This window comes from Acanthopagrus latus, chromosome 16, assembly GCF_904848185.1.
Source record: "Acanthopagrus latus isolate v.2019 chromosome 16, fAcaLat1.1, whole genome shotgun sequence".
In the NCBI taxonomy this organism is placed as follows: Eukaryota; Metazoa; Chordata; class Actinopteri; order Spariformes; family Sparidae; genus Acanthopagrus; species Acanthopagrus latus.
In genome coordinates this window covers 3,321,968-3,343,892 of record NC_051054.1, presented here as the reverse complement: position 1 = coordinate 3,343,892, position 21,925 = coordinate 3,321,968, and the positions used below count along the sequence as shown (strand labels likewise).

Here is a 21,925-nt window from a genome sequence, read left to right as displayed (position 1 = left end):
GTATTTTCTACTTTTAGTGCATTTATTAATATGAATCTGAAGACATTTTTATATTTACAGAAATAAACATTGTATTTTATCAGCAATTAAACTATCTATGTAGTTTCAGAGCAGAAATTCAAACTCTCAAGTTTATAATATTAATGAGGGGATAATACAAACTCAGAAATATTAAATTAATGAACAAGTTGTTCTGAGAGGAAAATAAGCTCCCAGAACACTGTCTGAAGCTAGAAATATGGCAGGGTCCGCCACCTTACCTTATAAGTCAGATTGTTTATTCAGGCATAAAAATGAAAAGTTTGCTCACTTAGTTTCTTTAGTCAAAACTTAAAAAAAAAAAAAATACATTGTGCCCATTTAAGTACAGTTTTGAGGTACTTGTACTTTACATGAGTATTTCCATTGCATCAGATTTTTCAGGCTGATAATTGGTATATTAATATTTGCAAAAATATTATTAAGTTAATGTGACTTTATGTGATTAATTCACACTTTGTGGATCATCAGTTAAGACGTGTTAAGTCACAGTTACTTAATCATGATGAATAATCGATCTTAATGATTCAGGTTAGCTGGATTTATTAATTGTTTGGTCTTTTATATAGATAAAATACAAGACATAAATCTCGTCTAACAATGACATTATTGACCAATTTACCAAAACTGTTCAACAAGTATGACAATTAATCTCTTTGTTTATTGAGAGTCGGTGAAATGAATTAATAAATAAAACAAATAAGTGAAAATGAGAACCCAGCAACAGTGAACAACTTCATGGATGAACTCAATGACAAGGGTGCAAACTCCACCGGCTGATCAACACCCTGAGATGTGCTCGAAAGCTTTATAATAAAGTAAGTGGCCCTTGTCTGAAGACGAAGAGGAACGGGAAGTATTTAGCTCTCAAGAATCAAGCAGAGTGCACGTTCCTTTACGTCAAGCCTCTGCTCGTCTGTGAGAACCCACACAGGTGATTTCCGTCCCATAATTCTCAGGACTTCTTCTCAGGACGTGCAGGATGAGCTTGATTAACATGCAGAGAGCCGCTTTCACATAATTCACGCCACCATCCATCCAGGCTGAGGTCTCAGCAGCCAGGATCACTGAGCACACCTGTGTGGGTGTGCAGGGCCTTTGATGAATGTGGTTTACATGTACAACAGGTGTGCTCTCCTGCACCGAATGTGGCAGAGAATACAAAAAAAGATTCATCATTCAGAATATGACTGAGTGGTATTTTTGTAGCAGCTTTCAGAGTCTCTTTTAGAAGCTAATCCTCCTCAGTTTTATTATAGGTACCCAAAAAAGGACTTAATTACAGCAGTTCAAGTAACTGTAATTAGTTACTCTCACTCTCGTTAAGAATAGGATCCATATATGTTTGACAATACATACCAATGAATGCATGTTTTGATCATGCTTTGGTAATGTATGCATATATCTGAAAATCTATCACTCAAATTATATTTTTCATGTATTAACAGATCATTTACTTGGGAAAATGTATTTTTCAACACACAAAAATGCAATAAACAGCTTAGCTGTGTGCATATATACGCACACTCTATAACACTCAAATCATACACTTTAAATTATTACTGTAACACTGCACCTTATCCTCTCATCTTTTCTCTTCTACCTCTGTGTATCATATTATATCATCTTAAAGGCTACTAAAGCATTTTATTGTTTCTATATTTGCCCTTTTTTGATTGTATTTGTAGCTGAATGTACCGGCTGCTATGATGATGATGAACTTTATTAATGATACCCAAAGGGAAATTAGGCTATCTATTTAAATATACATATATTTGTATAAAAATAGGATATATATGAATAATAAGGTGATAACAAGGTGATAAATATTGTGTTACATGTTGTGTTTTTAATGCAGCACAAGGTGTATTTTCTTCTGGTTAAAATAATATTAAAGTATGATGTGAATTATTACTATAACAGGTGTTTAAAGAAGGATATGTGTCTGTTTTCACACGAGTCTTAACTCTGGTGTTTGCCTAATGATGATCAGGTGATGATAATGATCGGACCTCCCAGCACCGCCCCCACAGACTTCACACCAAGGACACCAAACTGTACAAACGGTATAGAACAGTTTATTAAATCTTAGACTTGTAAGAAGTCATCATATTCCAACGCGCTCGCTCGCATGAAGCGCATTCATAATAACACCAACCCAAAAAAAGGATTGATCACGTCATCAGAACATAAATAAAAAGCAAATAAACATATTTACAATTCAACATGGACAGAAGGATGAGGGGTTTGTGCACGAGGACACGCAACTACATCTCCAGACAGAGTCATCAGAGACTGAGAGGAGGAGGACGAGGAGGAGGAGGAGGAGGAGGAGGAGGAGGAGGAGGAGGAGGGGGTCTGACTTATTAAATTGTTCTATCCTCAGGAACAGATACCTGGATGGCAGGAGTGTGAGGATTGTGTACACAACTGAACAAAGCATGAATGAACTACTGTATAATCACATTTTCTTAGTTTGAGTGAAAAGAAGGAAATCTGAAGAATCTCAGATAATACACTATTGTTAATAATGCTGTTTTCAGTGTTGACGGCATGAAGCTGATAAGATATTTACTACAGTAGGTGATTGAAGTTGTGAAAGCTTCCTTTCTTACTTGCTGTTAATCATCCACCAACAAATCTTTAAATCAGAACTAAACTTCTCGAAAAAGGAGGACAAAAACCAATTCTTTTCAGCTAATTTTGTAAGAGAGAAGGATTTGTCCTTGATTTCGTTATTGACTTCCTTTTGAAATATCAAACATTAATTCTACAGAAAAAAGGCGTTGAAATGTCGACAAAGGAACTCGGAAGAAAACTGCGCCGACACACTGTCGTTCACAAAGCAACTCCTGCCTGAATTTCGGCATCGAGTTTTCACATTTTTCCGCCTAACTTGAGGACGTGTCATTATGGAACAAGAAAGAAAGAACAAAAAAAAGCTCTCCAGTTTCCACCTTCTTCGTGGTGGGAGTACAGTCCAGTTTTGAAAACACTGAAGAGAGAAAAATGATCATTTTACAACGAGGGTGACTCATCTTCAGTGGGCTGAGTGGACGGATGAAGCGAAACATCAGTTTGACTTCCGGCTATGAGACACAGTCGAGACTTAACAGTGATCAAAAAACCCTGCAGAATAATCAAAAAACTGCGCTTATTATCATTAATATTATTATTTTAAAAAAAAGAGAGAGAGAGAGGATTCCTAGAAAAGTACAATCATTGAAAGCACATTACAATTAGCAGTTTGTGTGTGTGTAGTTAAAAGACGGGTCATGTGACGCTCCCAGCACTTCTTATGTACATAAAACAATGCTCATGCGGATCACATGACCAGCATCAGGTCCAGGTCCCCCGGTAGACGACGCAGAGGGGATAAAAAACTGTTTCACCTTCTCGACTAAATGCTATTTCTCCTGCAGAGCTCAGTATTTGGGTTTTTTGTTTGTTCTGCTTTCATTGGAAACACCAGCTGGATGCGGCACATCTCCGAGAAAAATGCGAGGCGAGTCATCAGCTACAGAGAAGTACACTTTACTGACTTTCAAAATGGCACTCTGGTTCTCTTCTGGTGCTCGGGAGCAGGGCAAACCCCTTCCAACATGTGAAAAACAAACACTGGGAATCATTTTCAAAACAGCTAGAAGAAGAGGTGACCGCCATCATCAGCGTCATCATCTGTCTCTGGAGGTCACACTGTAACATTCAGCTATCTGTTAATGGCAGAGATCGTCTCCTCTCCCACAGTATATCACACTATCTTACAGTCGCCTCATGGGGAAGGAAAAAAAAAAGCCATTTACAAGCAATGGCGCCTTACAATATATACAGGATTGATCAAAACATATCTTCTTGATTATTAAAGAAACAAACAAAAAAAAAAGATATAAACAGATTTTTCCCTTCAATTATGTACACAGAGCAAAGAGGAGGTGTTGGAAAATGATTGAGCACCTCGTTGTGTAAATTTACACACAGAAAAACTGCTTCCAAGTACTGGCTTTAAGATCACGAACTCTCACTCACCCCTTCACTTTCCTATCAGGTACATGCAGAAAAGACGTGGAGCCCGGAGGCTCGGCATTCATTCAGAGGGGGCCGCGGACCCCTTTTTCTAAAGGCAAATCATATCTGATGAACTGGATTCATAAACTCTTCTCTACGCAATACATCACCTTTCTCTTATTAATAAAAAAAACACATAGGAAAACAAGATGGTCTTTTTTGGTCTCCCAAATCAGGCATATTGGGTGTCGGAACACCAAGTTAGTGCTCGTACCAGTGATCAGTACTCGTCACTAGTCGATAGGATGATCAAGCATCAAAGGCCCCTTTGGAGTGTCCTCTTGGTTTTGATACCTGAGGTGTAGTGTGGGTGAGTGAACACTGGCTGAATGTGAGCAAGCAGCGTGTTGTGACCAGACCGGCGTCGGAAAAAAACATCACATCTGAAACGGTTCTCAGCGGCCTCTTAATGATCTCGGAGCACCAGATGATTGAGTTTGTTGATTACGACAATTGCAGGTTTAACATTTTCAGAAATCAATTCTAAATGTTCTGTGGGTAACGGCCCGGTCCACACTGAGCTGGCTGGCTGGCTGCTGTAAGCGCTGCCCATCTGGTGCTCGGAACCATTTAGAATAACCACTAAGAATTATTTGCAAGTAGCACTTGAGCCAAGTCTGGTCGTGAACATTACAGAACGGCTGTCGCTTTTTTTTAAAAGACTCTTTCACTTGTAAGTGTGATTAAAATTGGGAACGTGGGCAGCATAATGGTGTGCAAATATGTAACGGCATGTTGTGTTTGCCAAGAAGAGGAAGTGTGCGGGCCTCTGTCTCGCGGCTGTAAAGCCACAGAGATCGATTTCCGCACATTTGTCATCCTAGGCCTTTAAAGTGATGCTGTCTGAGGCAGTGTGTGATGGCAAGGGGGGGGCTGAGGTGTTTCTCTTGGGCAGCAAGACCAGCTGGGGGATGAAGGGAAACTATGAGGGGGAGTCTATATATTGCGTCATGTGGTTTTCAGGTAGATGATGACTGGCGCGACGGGCGGCCCATGGACGAGGCGCTGTAGGTGCGGGAGCGCTGTCTCACGGCCAGTCGGCAGGTCAGCTCCAGCTCCAGCTCCTGGAAGAGGGGCGTCCCGATGATCTCGGCCGCCTCAGGACGCTCACCGGGGCTCCACGACAGCATGCTGTGCACCATACTCAGCTAAACAACACAGAAAAACAGGACAGTGACGTCTTTGAGGAAAGCACCATGCTGCAGTATCCATTAGTTCAACTCAGTCACTCCACTTAGCGCTCATGTAACACAGCAGAACCAGCAGAAAAGTGGAGACACTAAAGGAGGAAACACAAATCTTTTCCTGCACTGATCCATTCAGAGATTTTTTTCTTTGAGACCAGTGGAAAAACAAAACAAAACACACATTTAGGTGTTTAGTTTAGTTCAGATTTCTGTTTTGAACATTTTGAACACTCTCATGACCTATATAAAGAAATTCAGTTACATGTATGCACACGGTGTTCAGGACATCTTAAAACAGGACCGTTCACGACTAGTAAAGCGGGATACCACAGATTATGTTTTGGGATTATGTTAATCTCATTACAAGGTAAACAGGTAAACAAGGCGAGTGTAACCAACCCCACAGTGAAACAGGCCGGCGGGTGTGTGTGTGTGTGTGTGTGTGTGTGTGAGAAAGTGGAAGTAACAAAAGATAAATTAAACTAAATCAAATCAGTTGATAATGTAATCACTCTCCTCTTCACTGTTTTTACCATTTTTATCCCTCAATTTTCCCAAGTCACATGAATTTTCATCTCCTACATTTTTATAAAAATGTTTATTTGTTACTTCCAACACTCACATTTTATATTTCAGTGTGTATAATTATGATATTTAACTTTATTTTATTGTTGATTTGGGAGCTAAATATTGAACTATACATCCTAAGTGAATCATTTTGGAAGGTCTGACTCACACAGTGAATCATTTTGTTGTGGACAGACTACATAACAGCTCTGGATGTGTCCCATTTTTTTTTTTTTTTCCTTTTGCCTGTTCTCGGGATAAACAACTGTCTGGGTTCAGATGCAGTTTGCATTCGCAGCCACTAGGTGGCAGCAGACAGCCACTCACCTCCTGCACGTTGTTTTTGGAGAAGACCTCTGGGAAGCGCAGCGCTCTCACCTCCGTCAGCGTCTGGAAGAAAAGGGATGTAAACACCTGTGAGTGGAGCCGCTAATGGGCTTATCAGGCCCTTTGTTAGGGAGACAAAGACGTTACTGTCGACAGCACACACAGGGGGCAAAGAGCATCTACTATTTAAACTGACTCTAGTGATCATTCACATGACAATAGTGATTATGTAGCACTGTTTCCCCAACAGAGTTTTCACAATAGACAAAACAGAGATGATTGTCTGATGAAGAGAGGAGACACAAAGATTCACCTCCTCGTCAGAAAGTCTCTCTTTTCATCATCTTAATTAACCGGCAGCAGCAGCAGCAGCAGCAGCAGAGATCCTCGCTGAAGCCACAATCACATCCAATCATCTCCATTTAAACCGCCTTCATCACGGGTGAGGAAGATTTTAATACATTCTGACTTTTTAATAGTTTGTGTTGAGTAGATTTGTCTCGTACCATAAATCTATTCTCCAGACACACTTCTTTAATCTTGCGTTTGTTGAATGAATCTTTATGACTCCCCAATCTGCCTTTTAGGTTTGTTTTTTTTTTGCTCTGCTTAAAAAAAGACTTTTGTTTCTACTGATGTTTTGATTTAATGCCTCACAAACCAATTTGGGACTTACACTACAAACACTGGATTAAAAACAGGAAAACACAATTTTAGACGAACAGAGTCCAAACTGATTATAACCATCAAGCTCAAGGCAGCTAACAGGGTATTTGTTTTTGCCGTTTAACAGTCGTTTTGGAGGCTAATTAAAGAGGAGAGACAAACCAAAGTAAACTGAGCACATGATTATGTGCTCATGTGTTTGCTGACTCACCCTGACTCTCTCCATCTGGGTCCTGAACGGATACAGCAGCTCAAACAGGATCAGACCCAGAGAGTAAATGTCCACTTTGTGAGAGTACGAGTTTCCAGAGAGCTGTCAGTGCAGAACGGGCAGAATCGAATGTGAGATTAAAGTCCATATTTCTTTTAATCACAGAAGCATTTGTAGATTCAGTTCATGTTGCTGCTGCTCACCTGCTCCGGGCTCATGTAGAGCTTGGTGCCGACCTGGCCCGTGTGCCGGGTCAGAAGCGGGGCGGGCGTCAGCGCGCTTGGCTCGTCCTCATCCTCCTCCTGGTCCATGGCCGTCACCAGGCCGAAGTCTCCCACCTTCACCACGTCGTCCATGGTGAAGAAGATGTTCGAGGGCTGAGGGGGCGACAGAGACGTGTGTGTTATGTGACATGCAGCAAACAGTAAACACCTGATGGCAGCCATCTTTACTAGAACATGTACAGACAACAGATCACATCATGTATAGAGATTAAACCAGGACCATGCAGATTTGTACTTTCACAGGAATCATTTGTGCAGCTTTACTTTTCCACAAAATGCAAAAGGACATAATGCAGAAAACTAACAAGCAGCTTTAACTGTGAGCCTGGTTAACATTTCTAACTGCACCTGCAGTCAGAACTGTTTTCTAACACTAAGTGTCATCAGAAGTTTAATTCACCTGCACAGAGGTCAGTGTGTAGTGTGTGCGCTCACCTTGAGGTCCCTGTGCATGAGCCCTTTGCTGTGCAGGAAGTCGACAGCCTCTGCGATCTGGAGGAAGATATCCAGACACTGGTTGTGCTCCCTCTGCTCCGGGAGGCAGCGCTGAGCCATCCAGTCCTTCAGGTTCTCCTTCCGACAGAGCTGCATCTGGATGTACAGATACACCTGGAGACAGGAGGAGGTTCAGAACATTACGATTAACGTTGATTTGTGCAGCTATTGTCGATTAAGTTATTTACCCTGAATGATAGATTCGTCTACGGGAGACAAATCGGGCAATAAATAATGAATATTCTCAGTATTACAGCGTTTACTTTTTGAGCTAAAGAGGACAAACACTGTTATCTTGTAAAGCTGTACCTCTAACAACAAACCTACAGGGAGAACAGGAAGGACTAATGATAAAGATCCAACCAGCTGAGATAAGACCGGAACAACAGTTCCTTACAGCTGATTCAGTCAATGATTGACTGACCTTGGGAGACGGTTGGACCCGCTGGGTTGGAGGAGTTGTGGGGAGAGCCAGAGTAAGTGAGGTTGGTCTGGGGGGTGAGGAAGAGGACGGGGGGACAGATTCCTGTTGTCTGGTGTGCGAGGAAGACGAGCTGTTCTTCTCCGTCACCGTGCCCGGGCTGGCCGCGCTGGAAGCAGAGTCCGTGTCTGCGTCGGCGTCGCGGTCGCAGCCCGAGTCCTCAAACACGATGTCGAAGGAAGAAGAGGTGCAGTCGCTGGGACCGCGTGGAGGACAGAGCTCGAAGGAGTGGGGGGTGTCCGAGGCGTCCGGGTCCGCCTGGCTGTCCCTCTCAGACATGAGGCTGTCGTGGCCCAGCAGCGGGTGGAAGGACAGGTCCGCCATGTCAGCATCGAACCCTACAGACCCACCTGCGCTGCTGGAGAGAAGAGCCTGGGCGCTGACGGAGGACTCCAGAGATTCTCCTCCAGGTCCAGAGATGGGTGACACAGAGCTGGACACTGGAACTTTAACTGACAGCGCCTCCATGTGGTCGAGGAAGCTCACTGGCCAGTCGGTGGTGCTGAAAGAGGGAAAGGAGAGTTAATCCTGACAGACTGGTAGAGTCACATGACAAATGTGATAATATCAGTCTTGTGTGAATCAGCATCTCTGGGGCTTGTGTTCATATTTATTTATTTTTCTGTTTGCTTTTGTCAGTCCACTGAACAAACATGACGTGATCGCTGCTTATAATATCTCGTACAGCAGTGCAGTGAGATCGCCTATGTTGACGCTCGACAGTGATGACAGAGAAGAATGGGAACAATAAAAAGTTGTCATATTGAAGTTGAGCCACATGACACCTGCTATTAGATCTAAACAAGCTGCAAATGTGTATTTATACCTGCAACACGTGGAAAAACTGAGCAAAACAACTCTAAACTCTATTATTAATGTGGCTGCTGAAGAACAGACGCTCTGCCTCTGAAACACAGATGTTAGGCAGAGCCTTGGCATCATCTCCGTGGGATAATGTCAGTGAATTTAAGTAAAATACAGACTTTAATTATCCTGTACAAATGCACAGCATGAAACTCAGATATGGAGGCGTAATCATTTGTAAATCACAAGGTCCCCTGGTAATACTAGTCCTGTGCGAATGGGGCTTATGTCAACATATACGCTAATTATTCAAGATTAATGTGCAAAAAAAAAGTAGTTTGTTTACAAAAAAGCTCAAATAATCAACATTAAGATAACAAAATATGTCCGATTCAGCGTGGAACCACCTCGACGATTCGTTTCATTTAGCAAGGACACCATTTACTGTGCACCAACTTAGTGCATGGGTGAAGAGAAATTGAGTCACTGCATGATGCATGCTGCCACTTTTAGCTCTAATCTGCCCGAGCAAAGCTAACAGAAAGGAGTAAACACACACCAGACTTCCAGTTAACTGCTGCAAACATGCTCGTGTGAATCCTCCCTCCCCTGGCATTTAAACATCTGCCTTAATCAACTGGTGAATTGAGGCGAGTCATGTAAAGTCGGCGGTGTAATAAATGTCACAATTCCTCCAGAGAGGAGGGTTAAATTTCTTCATATGGATACCAGAAGTGTTAGTGCCATGCTCCACCTGTTGAGCTGTACGGGATAACTCACCTGGCGTCTTTCAGCCACCTCTGGTCCATCTCCTCCTGCCAGCCCTCGGGGGGGCTCTCCTGCCAGGCGTTGAAGTAGCGGATGATCCCCGGGTGCTCCAGCTTGGCCAGAGCCTTCACCTCACGCATCACCTTCTCGCGGGCCAGCTCTCTGAAAAAGTGAGAGTCGGGTGTTCAATCCACAGTCGGGACAACTGCTCCCAGTTATTTACTTTGCTGATCATTAAAGTTTCTTGTGTTTAATATTCTGAGTTACACACATAATTTGTTTACTGAATGCAGACAGAACCAATCCAAGACCAAAAGTGAGCTTGGTCTTGATAAAGCGAGGTCTAAAAAAACCAGGTATGAAAACAGCTGCCTTGTTTGTGCACCGTGTGATGCACGAGTCAACGACAAAAGACAGAGCTCGATTCTCGCTTCCATTTCTGGTAAATAATGTTTGTACCAAAATCTCAGCTCAACCTCTACATAGTATTCTGTGTTTGGAAATGCAGGTTGCATCTTACATAACTCAGTCCAACTGCTTTAAAAGCAAACAGACATGAAGGAAGAGCTAATAGCCTCCAGCAAGGAAGTCTGCAGTGCGAGCGGTTGCTACCTGTTGGGCAGACGGATCCTTTTGATGGCGTAGTTGCAGTCGTCCACTTTGTTACGGGCTTCAAACACAACACCGAACCCCCCGCGGCCAAGGCACTGCACGGGCTCAAAGTCAGTCAGGTACCTGAGGAGAGGACACTCGGGTTGTTATTATGCAGAAGAAGAATCACACCTCTGTCAGCCGCGTGTGACGGCCGTGCTATCAGCCAGACGCCTGGCGGATTCAAAGAGCGGAGATCACACGGTTCACCCCGGCCAAGGCGGGTTATTAAGTGATAAAAAGGTGATATCAGACGAAGGAGCCGAGTCTCTGCCGAGGCCGGCTGTGGCTGCTGAGCTGGCGGGAATCCAACTCACAGCTTCACCGTGTCACTTTACAGGACGATTACTTTACTGCACAAACGGCTTTCTGCACATCCCTCATCATCCAGTCCACCACACAGTTCACCAGAGAGGTCAGACTAGAGGGTGCAATGAAGCCCAGTTTTTAGGTATCAGTGCCTTGCTCAAGGGCACTTAGGCAGAGATGATTTGAGGATTTACACGGCCTGTTTTTAAGTCTAAAAATGTGATATTGATTTGAAGGTTCTCTGTTAATCTGTGTAGTCTGAAAGAAATCATATAATTTATCTTGCTTTGTAGCGAGATGCCACCAAAATTAAAGGTAAAAACAAAAAAAAATTTAATACCGATGCTTCTATTTAACCAACATAAGCAGGCGATGGATCTCAGAAAGGAGATTTTTGGCCATTTCTGTTAATACATTAGTTATCCTAGAGAGAAACTTCTGCTCATTCAAAGCTGAAGACTTTGACGTGGTAAAGTGAGCTCACAGTCTGACAGAACTACAATCAGTCTGAAGCGACTGACTTTGAGTGCTCGTGGAGGACAGGCATCCATCACTGTCAGGTGAGTCACACCTGCAGGTTGTGCTTTCTCTCACCTTATCAGAGAGCGCAGAAGCCTCACAGGTCACATTAAAATGCCTGCAAGCATTTTGTTTTGTTTTTGTCACACATTTAACTGTATTCATGATTTATTTTGAGTGAAATATTTATATGTAAATTGGCAGTTCACCTGTTGGCTTTAATTCACAGTGACTGAAAATGTGTCTTTATTATTTACCTTAATGTAATAATACTATATATAAATGATGCGTGTTATATTTGGTGACATCCCTTCTCAGACTCAGGGATTAAAGGCTGTCATATTAGAGAACTGTGTGGGCACTTTTGATTCAGGCGTTGTTTCCTGATCTGCATCTCTGTCTGTAATGATCCTGACTCATGTTTGCTTCAGCTGCTGCAACAGCCACTGGTTTTATTTCGGGAAACTTCTTTGGCGAAAAGCAATTTGCATGGACTGCAGCAGCCGCAGCCGCAGCAGCAGCTTGAGAGGGAGAGGGGCGGGTGGGGTAGCTTGTCATTTTTAGGGTGGATCAAAAAGAGGAGGATGTGCGAGTGATGACAGGAGGAGAGAAAAAATGTGGAGTTTAATCAGATTCTGGCTGGTGTTTATCAGGCGGCGGGGGGGGTTAGATCCATATTATTCAGCGAACAAATGTAAACATGCAACCTCCATCGATCACACTGCAGGAGGTCGGTGGCAGCCCATAAATTATAGCCGCTGATCATATTTGGGATGTCCGAAAATAACAAAAAAAGACTTCTGACAATGTGCTGACAGTGATGTAAAGTGACACTCCGACCCCGTGGCAGATGCTGCTGGGTATGGTGGGCTCAGCAGGGGCCAAGGTCATTTTCATTTGATGGCAAACAGCTGAGTTATCCAATCATGCACTCGTACGAGTCGTATCTCCCATCTCTGCCTTGTCCTATCAAGGCAGGCTGGGAAGACCGGTGGTCACCATGGTAACAGTGCCGAAAATCTGTAGCTACACCTTGAAAGGGTGAGACTCGTCTTTTCAAGTGTGAGGATAACAATCCCAGGCACAGCGGTGGTGTAACATGAAGTTCTCCTGAGTCATGACAAAAAAAAAAAAAAGAAAAAATTTACACCGAGCATGTTTCTGTTCGGCTGTCGCAGACGTACCTGGACACGTATTCGCTGGAACGGGTCTCCATGGCAACGGGCTCTTTGGATTCAACAACTTCAAGGTCAAACTTGGAGTCTGTCTGGCACTGCGTCTCCGACTCTTTCCGTTGCTTTGAGGGGAGACAAGACAGAGAGACGACAAGGACAAAATTAGAAGTGTCAACAAAAAAAACAAAAAAAACATTAACTTTCTGTTCTTTTTGTGGGGAAACTACAGGTGATATATGACACATAGGGCAGACATAACAATTCAAATCAGTGCACTAATGTGAAAACAACTGAGAAGAATCACCTATTTTTTTCTCGCTTTAAAAATAGAGAATTTACAGGGTCAATCCATGGTTTGAGGCCTTGTGGTTTAGGCCTCAAATCGTCTTCGAGGTCACACAAGCGTCTGTAGTGCTGGTTTCTGGCACATAACGCCAAAAAAATTAAAACTTCTAGGTTTATTTTCTGGTCATGTGACTCACTTAATATGCCTCGCCCAGGCCATAGACTTTTACACTTGCATCACAAATTACTTTCAGCTTGAGCAAAGTTTTGCAAGTATAAAAACATCGATGGATCAGCTGGAGATGTCCTGTCAACATTTTTACATGCTTTCTGGGCAGCTGTTGCGTGCACTGTCTGCAGGCTGTGTCCGCGGTCTTACCCTCACGTAGGCCACGGGGGCAGGGGGGTGGAAGAACTTGCGGACGATGTAGGTGGTGGCGGCGATGCAGAAAACGATGGTGCCGAGGATTTCCTTCCACCAGGGCAGCAGCAGCACGGGGTCCTTTCTCCTGCGAGTCTCGCCACCCGCCCCGTTTCCCTTTATCAAGCTCACGGCGCTGTCACGCCTGTAGCGCCTGCTGTAGGGGAAGTAGTAGCCGTTGTCTGCAGAGGAGACAAAAAGAAGTCAGTGAGCAGGGGTTCTGTTCACTTGTCTTTCCCAGCCCGTGTCCACAGTATCAGGCTCTTACCATATGGATACTGGAGGATGGACAGCGCTCCGTTGCTGTACTCATCATGGGAAAACTTGTCGTTATTCAGACACTTGTCGAATTCGTCAGAGCCGACCAGGGCCGGTGTCCGAGATGGGGAATCTGTGTCAAGGACAGGATGAGTAAGTCTTCTGATCTCAGCAGAGAGAGCGATCAAATGAGTCAGCATGACAGTTAGAGGATAGTCAAACATTAAGCAGAGTAAAGACCGAGCTCTGAGCAAAAAAAGGGAGCAAGCCCAAAAGACTATTGATTATTTCACGTTTGTTAAAAGCAAGCGACAACATCACTTTGTGGTTGAAAACACAATAATGAAGTCAGTCGGTGGTCACTGCTCACAAACTTAAGTTGCTTTGGTGATTAGATGCTTAGGGATGTGTGGACTTACGGATTAGAGGCTTCCATTTGACGGTGGGGAGTGGAATTATGTCCTTCTCAGACGCGATAGCTTGAGAAGGGAACTTCTCAGTGATCCTCACAGAGGACTGGAGGTAGAGCTGTCCCTGGAACATCCCTGTAAACAAGGGCAGAGGAGTCACACATGAGCCCAATTCACTGGTACCCAACATGCAGTGCGAGCATCTCTGCATGTGTATGAACGTACCGAGGTAAACACTGGACTCCGCAGCTCCTCTGGTCTTCGTCGGATCCTCCTCCTCCTCCTCCTCCTCTGGATCAACCTGGCTGCTGTAGGCGTTGTCGTCAAACAGGGCGATTGGTGTGACTTTACCTCCGCCCACCAGCCAAGCCGAAGCGATCGGTGTGCAGAACTACACAACACAAGTGATAAAGAACGAGTCGATGAAGTGTATTGATTTCCAGGCTGAGGGTCAGAAAAGCATCAATCTCAGGGAGGGAAGCTCATGGTGAACTTTATCATGGCTCACCTGACGTTCCCAGACCAGCTGTCCATCAGGCTCGGGACTGAAGGCCATGACCTTCCAATCAGGAACAGACACTTTGATGACGAGGTCCAGATGTTGGTTCTGGTTTTGCTGGTCCTGCGTCTGCTCCCTCTCTTTCGGCTCATCGGCGATGACCCGCACGCTCTCTTTCCAGGCGTCACCATTCGCAACTTCTGCCTCCAGGAAGTTCATTCCAGACTGCATCTCAGGAAGCAGCTTCAGCTCGAAGTTTCCAACGCTGAAGTTCCACCTAATATAACGGGTGATAATACACGATTGAAAAAACTACTACAAGTGCAACCTAAAGCCTTGATCATTGTTTATATCCCAATACTTAATATCAAATATATTCAGTTAAAATAATCAGTATTGTCAAGAAAAAAAAGAAGACTCCTAACTCCTAGTGGCTGAAAAGTTACCTGACTTTATTTCAACCCACTGACAGAAAGTCAATCAAGTGTCTGCGACGCTTCCTGAAATGCCACACAAGCTACAGTTGCTGCTCCGAGACTCGCGCTGACTGACTGGCTGGCTGACAGACAACGACAGATTGATCGACTGATTAAATAAAACTCACTTCTCCATCCCTGATCGGGGCCTGATGGCTCGCACAGTCTTCTGAGTCCTCTGCAGCAGCAGCACGTCTTCGCTCTCCAGCTCGTCTTCCCCCCAGCGACTGCAGCCCACCGCGGAGCAGATGTACCGAAGCTGAGACGAACGAAATGAGAGGGGGGGGGGATTACAAAGAAGGTTATTCTACTGTGTTAATGTGGTGAGGACGAGTTTGTGTTGGCCTCTTTCAAAAGACATTTGCTATGATGACTTTAACTCACTCTCTCAGTAAAACACAGGAGAAATAAAATGGCATTTTACTCTTTCTGAAGTACAACGAAAACTTAGTGGAAGTGATTTCACTGACCTTGCCGGTGTAGGCCCCCAGGCCATAGGTAGTAAGGGATTTGCCCCCGACCAAGACCGTGTCCTCTCCGATTCGGTAGGACGACTCCAGCAGGGACTCCACGCTGAAAGGCACTGCCTCCATACTCTCCCTGTCGCGGTTCCACTGAAACAAGGCACCGTCCAGTGAAGGGATGACCATCTTATTGCCAAACACCTGCAGGGAAAAAGAAATTGGTTTGAAAGTGTTACAGTTAATAACGTGTATCCCTACAGAAAAAAAAGGGTTTGTTTTATTCCGTGGCTTGGCCCCTACTGAACCTCATAGTTTATAGGTTAGCTCATTGTTGTTCTGCTTGTTTTCCAAAAACAAAATGTCAAATATTTGGTGATTCTAGCATCTAAAAACGCAGCGATTTGCTGCTTTTCTTGTTCATTCATGACAGTGAATTAGCAGCCTTCCAGTTTTGGCCTGTTGGAGGGAAGAAGCAATCTGTAGACGTCACATTGGACAGATAAATCAAACATGACTGAGTGAAATCAGCATGAAATAGAAGCATTAGCTGCAGCTCTTATCTGAATCAACCATTTACGGACAGGGTTTTTTTATGCTGTACAGATTTAAAGCCCTTTAATTTGAGCTATCTAAATAAAATTGTCCCACTTTTATTAAATCTTCTGCCTCTGTGCAGGTTTATCTTGATTTGCCTGTTGCCTGTCGCACATTAATAATACAGATGATGCTGTGTGAGACCTGAACTCCCCTACTAAAGTCATCTAACAAGCTTGCGATACACAGAACAGCATGTGAAGCACCGTTTCCACCACTCACTGCGACACTCCGCTCCAGCGTCAACCAGCAAAAGAAACGATTCCCAACTTTTATTACTTGTGTCTGATGTAACCGCTTTTAACACACATTAAAACCTCCTGTAATATCTTTTTTTTTTTTGCAGTTTTCGAAAGTCGTATTCAGCTCAGACAGACAATCGTTCAAAAACACAAAAACACTTGCCCACACAGACAACACTGGCCCGACACACATCCGCCCACACAGCAGCAGCTTTTAGCCCCCGCACACTTGGACTCAATCCACCGCAGGCTCGGGACCATTACACAACTAAGAGGCTAAGTAATTAACCTGGATCTTTATAAAAGTGTGTATCCGTGGATAATGTGTGTGTGCGCTGTTAGGTGCTTGCTGCTGGGGGGGGGCAGCGAGGATGACATCATTGTAAAAACCTGAGCCTAATCCTGATTTAACCTCCACAGCTTTAGCTCATCAGGGGGTGCGTGGACGACTGTGACTGAAGTGCTCGAAGAAAACAAAGACTGTCCTCGAGAGTTTATTTGGATATCCATGTTGTGACTCACTCCTCAACTGTTCAGTGACATAACCGCAGCTGAGGACTAATTAGCGAGTTGTTCTTTCTACTTTTGCTTGTTAATGAAAACTCACGAAAGTGACGGACACACGGAGCTGCCGGTCTCGAACCAGTGATCTGCCAATCAGGTTGATTTGGAAATCCTACCTGACTCTAGAAAAAAAAAGAAGGTCAGAGCAGTTGCTTTGTGGTGGATTAAAAGAAAAAAAATGCCAGGAGGGGAGACATGTGTGGCAGAATGATTTACTACAGAGCACAGCCCGGAGCAGAGGTGATGTCATCTTTTTTCGATGGGAGGGGGTGGGGATGGTTTGGAGACGAGATGAGGATAAATTTAGCAAGTGAAAGGAGGAGGGGTTAACAATCTGACCATCGCACCATGAGGGGGGTGCAAAGAGGTTTACAGTGGAGGGGAACTTATCAGAGCCGAGGATGAGTCATCCAGCTCCTGATGCCTTAATCCTCGTCTCTGATCCGGGCCCGGTGCTCTGACACCATTTACCCCGGATCTCTTCTCTCGGCTTCTTCATGTCCACAGTCAAACAGACACTAATGAGCCCATTCCACTGATTTCTACACCGACTGGTCAACAAAACACTCAGCTCAGCAAGAAGTGAAACTGAGGAAAAACAAACAGAAGTTATGAAAGAGTTTGTAACTTCTGTACAGAGCAATCAGCCACGACATCGGAAAGCATCAACCTGGCCCCCAAATTCTGCAGATCTCAATATGAACGAGCATCCGTTGGACAAACCGGAACAAATCTGGTTCCTGGAAGACCCAGCTAGAAACTCACAGGACCCTTAATTGTTTCAGAGCATAGTCTGATCCATAGTGGGGCCAGAGTTGACCCTGCACCTTTCACAGATGCTTGATCAGATTGGGATTTAAGGACATTTCGTCAGGGTGATGCCTTAAGCTCATGTCACATTCCATGGATCATGTCCAAGTGGTTTCTGCTGTGTTGCTGGGGGGGCCACTAAGATCTGGGAGCGCCACTGGAAGGAGGTGGGAGGTTGGGCTACTACGATGTTTGGGTGAGTGGTACTTGTCAAGTTTCATCCACATGAATACCAGGGACTGAAGGTAACGAGATCCATCCAACCATCCATCTTATTTTGCTTATCCAGGATCAGGGTATTCCAGACATCCCTCTCCCCAGCAGCTTCCCAGCTCCTCATAGGGAGATCCCAATGCATTTGTGGGCCAGATGAGATTTGCAATCGCTCCAGCAATTCTATGCCTGCCCCGGGGTCTCCCCTCAGATTGTTGTGCCTGGAAAACCTCCAAAGAAAAGCTTCCAGGAAGCATCCCAATCAGATTCTATATCACCTCAGCAGTGGCTCTACTTCTTGCTCCTTCTGAGCTCCTAACTCCATCTTTAAGACTGAACCCAGTCACCCTGTGTCGGAAACTAATTTTAGCCACGTGTATCCGCAATCTCCTTCTTTTCGTCACTACCCAAAGCTCATAACCACAGGTGAGGGTTGGAAAGTAGATTGTCCAGTTGCTCCTTGTTGTGGCTGTATGTTGTAATGAAACTCCAGGTCACTGCATACCAACCTCCTCACACCAGATTATAACACACCGGTGTTTACGTCACCTGGCTGTTCAATAATTTTCTCCACTGCAGTCTGAACAGGTGGTGAGTTTATCACTTTCTGCACATTCCAGTAAATTATTAACCATCTCCCGGTTGGAACTAGTTCCTGGGGGCTTGACAACCATCCCATCTCAGCACAGCTTAGTTAGAACGGGTCCGCGGAGGTTCTTGTGGCATGTGGGATGACTCACTTTGACATATTGTGACAGCGAGGAAGTCTGTCTATATGGAAGCCATCAAGGAAAAGCACTTAGGGCATAGTGATTAAAAACAGCTGAGACAAGATAAGACTGATGACCTCAAGGTACTCGGCGCTAACGGACTTTACAGAATCGACTTTAATGGCCGGCGGCTGTTCCCTAAAATCCCTAAAATATATTAACAGATGAGAACCTCTACACTGATTAATGTAGAAATGATGCTACTTCTGCACTTAACCTCATTTATCATTCAATTATATGATTTTCTGTGAGTTTACGACAAAACAGCTCTACTGCAAACCTTTTTTGTTGTGGTTTAGAGGAAGAGGGGGAAATTCCAACAATCCTCTTTGCTGTGACACAGATTTTTAGGACTTTGGCATCAGACCAGCATAACATTATCTTACACTACTCCTCTCCCAAAAGATCCTGATATAATCTATGTCTGCTGGGTACACTTACAAATCTCAATCTTTTGAGTATCGATGCCATGAAGCTTAAAACATTTCCTGCTAGCTATAGCTAAGAAAATGTATTCCATTAAAATGGAAATATGTTGCTCTGCCAATCGGTAAGTGATTTAAAACTGTGAAGCTGCTTAGTGTTCGAATAACAAACAACATCGGAGGAAATGAGGGTATTTATCTGAGATATAGTGCGATACTCTGATCCTGATTATAAGAAACACCCGACATCAAAGGAAATTAAAGGTATCCTTTGATGAACTGAGCATGAAATTATTATGAACTTCCCACCCCCACTCTGATTTTTAATGTCTTTGTCTCGTCTGTTTGTATTCAACAGTCTTTGTTGTTTCTGAAAGGGATTTCTGTGACGTATCTGTGTTATGTTCATGACCCAGAACAGGGCACGGATATTGCATTTTGTTTTAACCTTCGCGGAACGATACAATTAAAGATTTAAAAAGAGCCCATCGCTTGAAAAAATATCCTAAATGATTTAAAATGGAAAAAACTGACTTCTCAGCATGAACGTGATCTCTGCGTGCCTCTATGAATGTATGAATTTGCAATGCTTATGAATCTTTAAAGAGCTTAAACTCAGACTCATTCAAGTCTTACCCACGCCTTCTTCTTCTTAAAAAAACTCACCACTATCACTCTGATCCCAAAACCATTCAGTTATTTTGAGATATTCATCTGTTGCTGGAGGGAGCCTCCAGCGTACGTCTCTGCCATGTAAGGTCAAATGTAGATTCATAGATTTGTTCTGCACTTTAAAAAAAAACCCATACGTGCTGAAATCTCTGGTGATGAATTATTCTTTGTTTGCGCCGCTTTAAAAATATTGTTTCTTAATTCTATTTCAGGAAAGCTGGAGCACTTGATGATTACTCGATGATGGTAATCATGTCAGCGTATTCCGCCCTTGGGAAATATGGGGGTGGAGGTTCAGAGGGAGTGAAGTGGGAGCTGGGGAGGGGAGGTTTGGTTTGTGTGTGCGAGCTCCTGCCGACGCTCCAGCAATCCTGTCAAACAGTGTCAGCGCTCACCCGCCGCTCATGTGCCACTGTGGGCCCACAAGGAGAGAGCTCCACTTAAAGGCGGCAGACTGTGTGAGACCGAGCGATGCTGCTGCTGCTGCTGCTGGTGGTTTGAGCGTAAGTGCAAAACACACAGAACAATAATCACAACAAAATCGCAGCGGCTGGAATAAAAATCGACTTTCTGCCAAAAATATCGCCCGTCTGGCCCTTTTTTCATTTCCTTCGCCTGAGCCGGAAGAATCATTGCTTGTCACATTAGTCACAGCCGGGCGATCAATCGTCAGGCGCATTGTGGAGCGATCAATCAAATTCTCCCCATTCATTCACGCTGCGTGCCGGCAGAGGTGTGCGCGTATTGTCTATTGCTGTGATGACATCATCTCTGGGTCTGTGGCATTACCTCACCACCCTGATCAGCCAACCTCCTCCCCCTCCTCCGTCTTCATCCCTTTAACCCCGCCCTCCAACCCCCCCAGCATGACTCACCCCAGGCTGGCAGAGGCTCCCTGCATGTAACCCCCCCACACCACACACACACACACACACTTCACCCCCCTCCAACACCCTCCAGCAACTCCTAGCTTATTTTTTTTTAAAGTGATGGCTTCTTTTTCTGCAGACAATGCTGTTTGTGGCTCTGCTGTCCCTCGTTTCACTAAGGGGAAGAAAAAAAAAAAAAAAATGAAAGAGACATAAACACACTCCGCAGGATGCAGCAGGTGACTGGCTGCTTCCTCCCCGGCGTGCCGAGGCCAGCCAATGGCACGGCAGCAGACCCCCCCCCAGCCCTCTAATCACCGAGCAGACTGGTGTCTCAGGGACCCGGCAAGCACCAATGAAACCGCTGCTAAGCGCTCCGGAGGCGTTTGGGTGGTTGGGAGATGAGTGGCAGCCCCCCACATCACCAACACACAAAACACTAAGGCATCCCAGGTTACAGAGGGCAGCGAGGGCAAGGCTACATCTGAAACTTACATAGAGGTACATGAACATGAAGGAAAAACACAACACACATACAGACAAGACACACAAGTACACACACTCTGGAGGATCATAACAAATGACGTCACAGCGAGTCACTGGGTTCAGAGCTGACAGGCATCTCTCCTCGTTCCGCTCCATCAGCCAAATGAGAGCCAACAGGTGAAAACACGCAGATAGAGGAGTCCAACACACACACACACACACACACACACACACACACACACACACACACACACACACACACACACACACACACACACACCACAGAGAGTCAGCATCCTCTGTCACAACACGAGCACACTGGAGGATGACAGGAGGACGTTACATGTGTGTGTGTGTCTCTATGAATTGCTTGACACCTCTTGTGAAGTCTCACAGATGTTAAGAGAAGGAAAACAAAGCGGCGTCCTCAGAGGCGGCAAAGCAGCTGTGAAAAGTGGGGACGCAAAATATATCTTTTTCACTCTGCTCTCCCGGTTTTGCTCAAGTTCACTTTTAATTTAATATATCTGGAGTCACGCTTTCTGGACAGAACGTCTGCTTTGTTCTACAGAATGATCTCAAAGCATAAACAAAACTGTTAGACCATGATTTTAAATTGTAGATGTCTCTTTTGTCTGACTGATACCGATATCTGGTAGTAAAGAATTACGATATATCGGGTTGATACACACAATATGTTTTGCGATAATCTCTCAAATGTGGTTATCAAGCACTTGTGACGAAGGCAGGATAATTTACAGTTCAATAATAAATATTATCGTCCAAAAATGGCATCAGTGCTCTGAACTTACTGGGAATATTTGGAAATCATCTTTTTCTGCATAGAGAAAAGAACTGGTCCAGCTCTACTCTGGTTAAGATTATTACAGTTAAGAGTTAATATACTATATTACACAAC

General features: G+C 44.3%; 1 protein-coding gene across 1 annotated transcript in view; it reads right to left on the bottom strand.

The window, feature by feature from the left end:
- Window positions 1-2,095: 2,095 nt before the first annotated feature.
- The window catches only part of eif2ak3 (eukaryotic translation initiation factor 2-alpha kinase 3), a 32,905-nt gene continuing 13,075 nt past the window's right edge, over window positions 2,096-21,925 (bottom strand). Inside the window, exons 3-18 of the mRNA XM_037125503.1 lie at window positions 15,368-15,562; window positions 15,026-15,156; window positions 14,431-14,698; window positions 14,148-14,313; window positions 13,932-14,057; window positions 13,523-13,645; window positions 13,213-13,436; window positions 12,558-12,670; window positions 10,507-10,629; window positions 9,907-10,056; window positions 8,266-8,824; window positions 7,782-7,955; window positions 7,266-7,439; window positions 7,063-7,164; window positions 6,186-6,248; window positions 2,096-5,252 (exon numbers count right to left, since the gene is read on the bottom strand). Of these exons, the coding sequence (XP_036981398.1) occupies window positions 5,064-5,252; window positions 6,186-6,248; window positions 7,063-7,164; window positions 7,266-7,439; window positions 7,782-7,955; window positions 8,266-8,824; window positions 9,907-10,056; window positions 10,507-10,629; window positions 12,558-12,670; window positions 13,213-13,436; window positions 13,523-13,645; window positions 13,932-14,057; window positions 14,148-14,313; window positions 14,431-14,698; window positions 15,026-15,156; window positions 15,368-15,562 (2,880 nt within the window). The 3' untranslated portion in view covers window positions 2,096-5,063. The remainder of the gene's footprint in view (window positions 5,253-6,185; window positions 6,249-7,062; window positions 7,165-7,265; window positions 7,440-7,781; window positions 7,956-8,265; window positions 8,825-9,906; window positions 10,057-10,506; window positions 10,630-12,557; window positions 12,671-13,212; window positions 13,437-13,522; window positions 13,646-13,931; window positions 14,058-14,147; window positions 14,314-14,430; window positions 14,699-15,025; window positions 15,157-15,367; window positions 15,563-21,925) is intronic.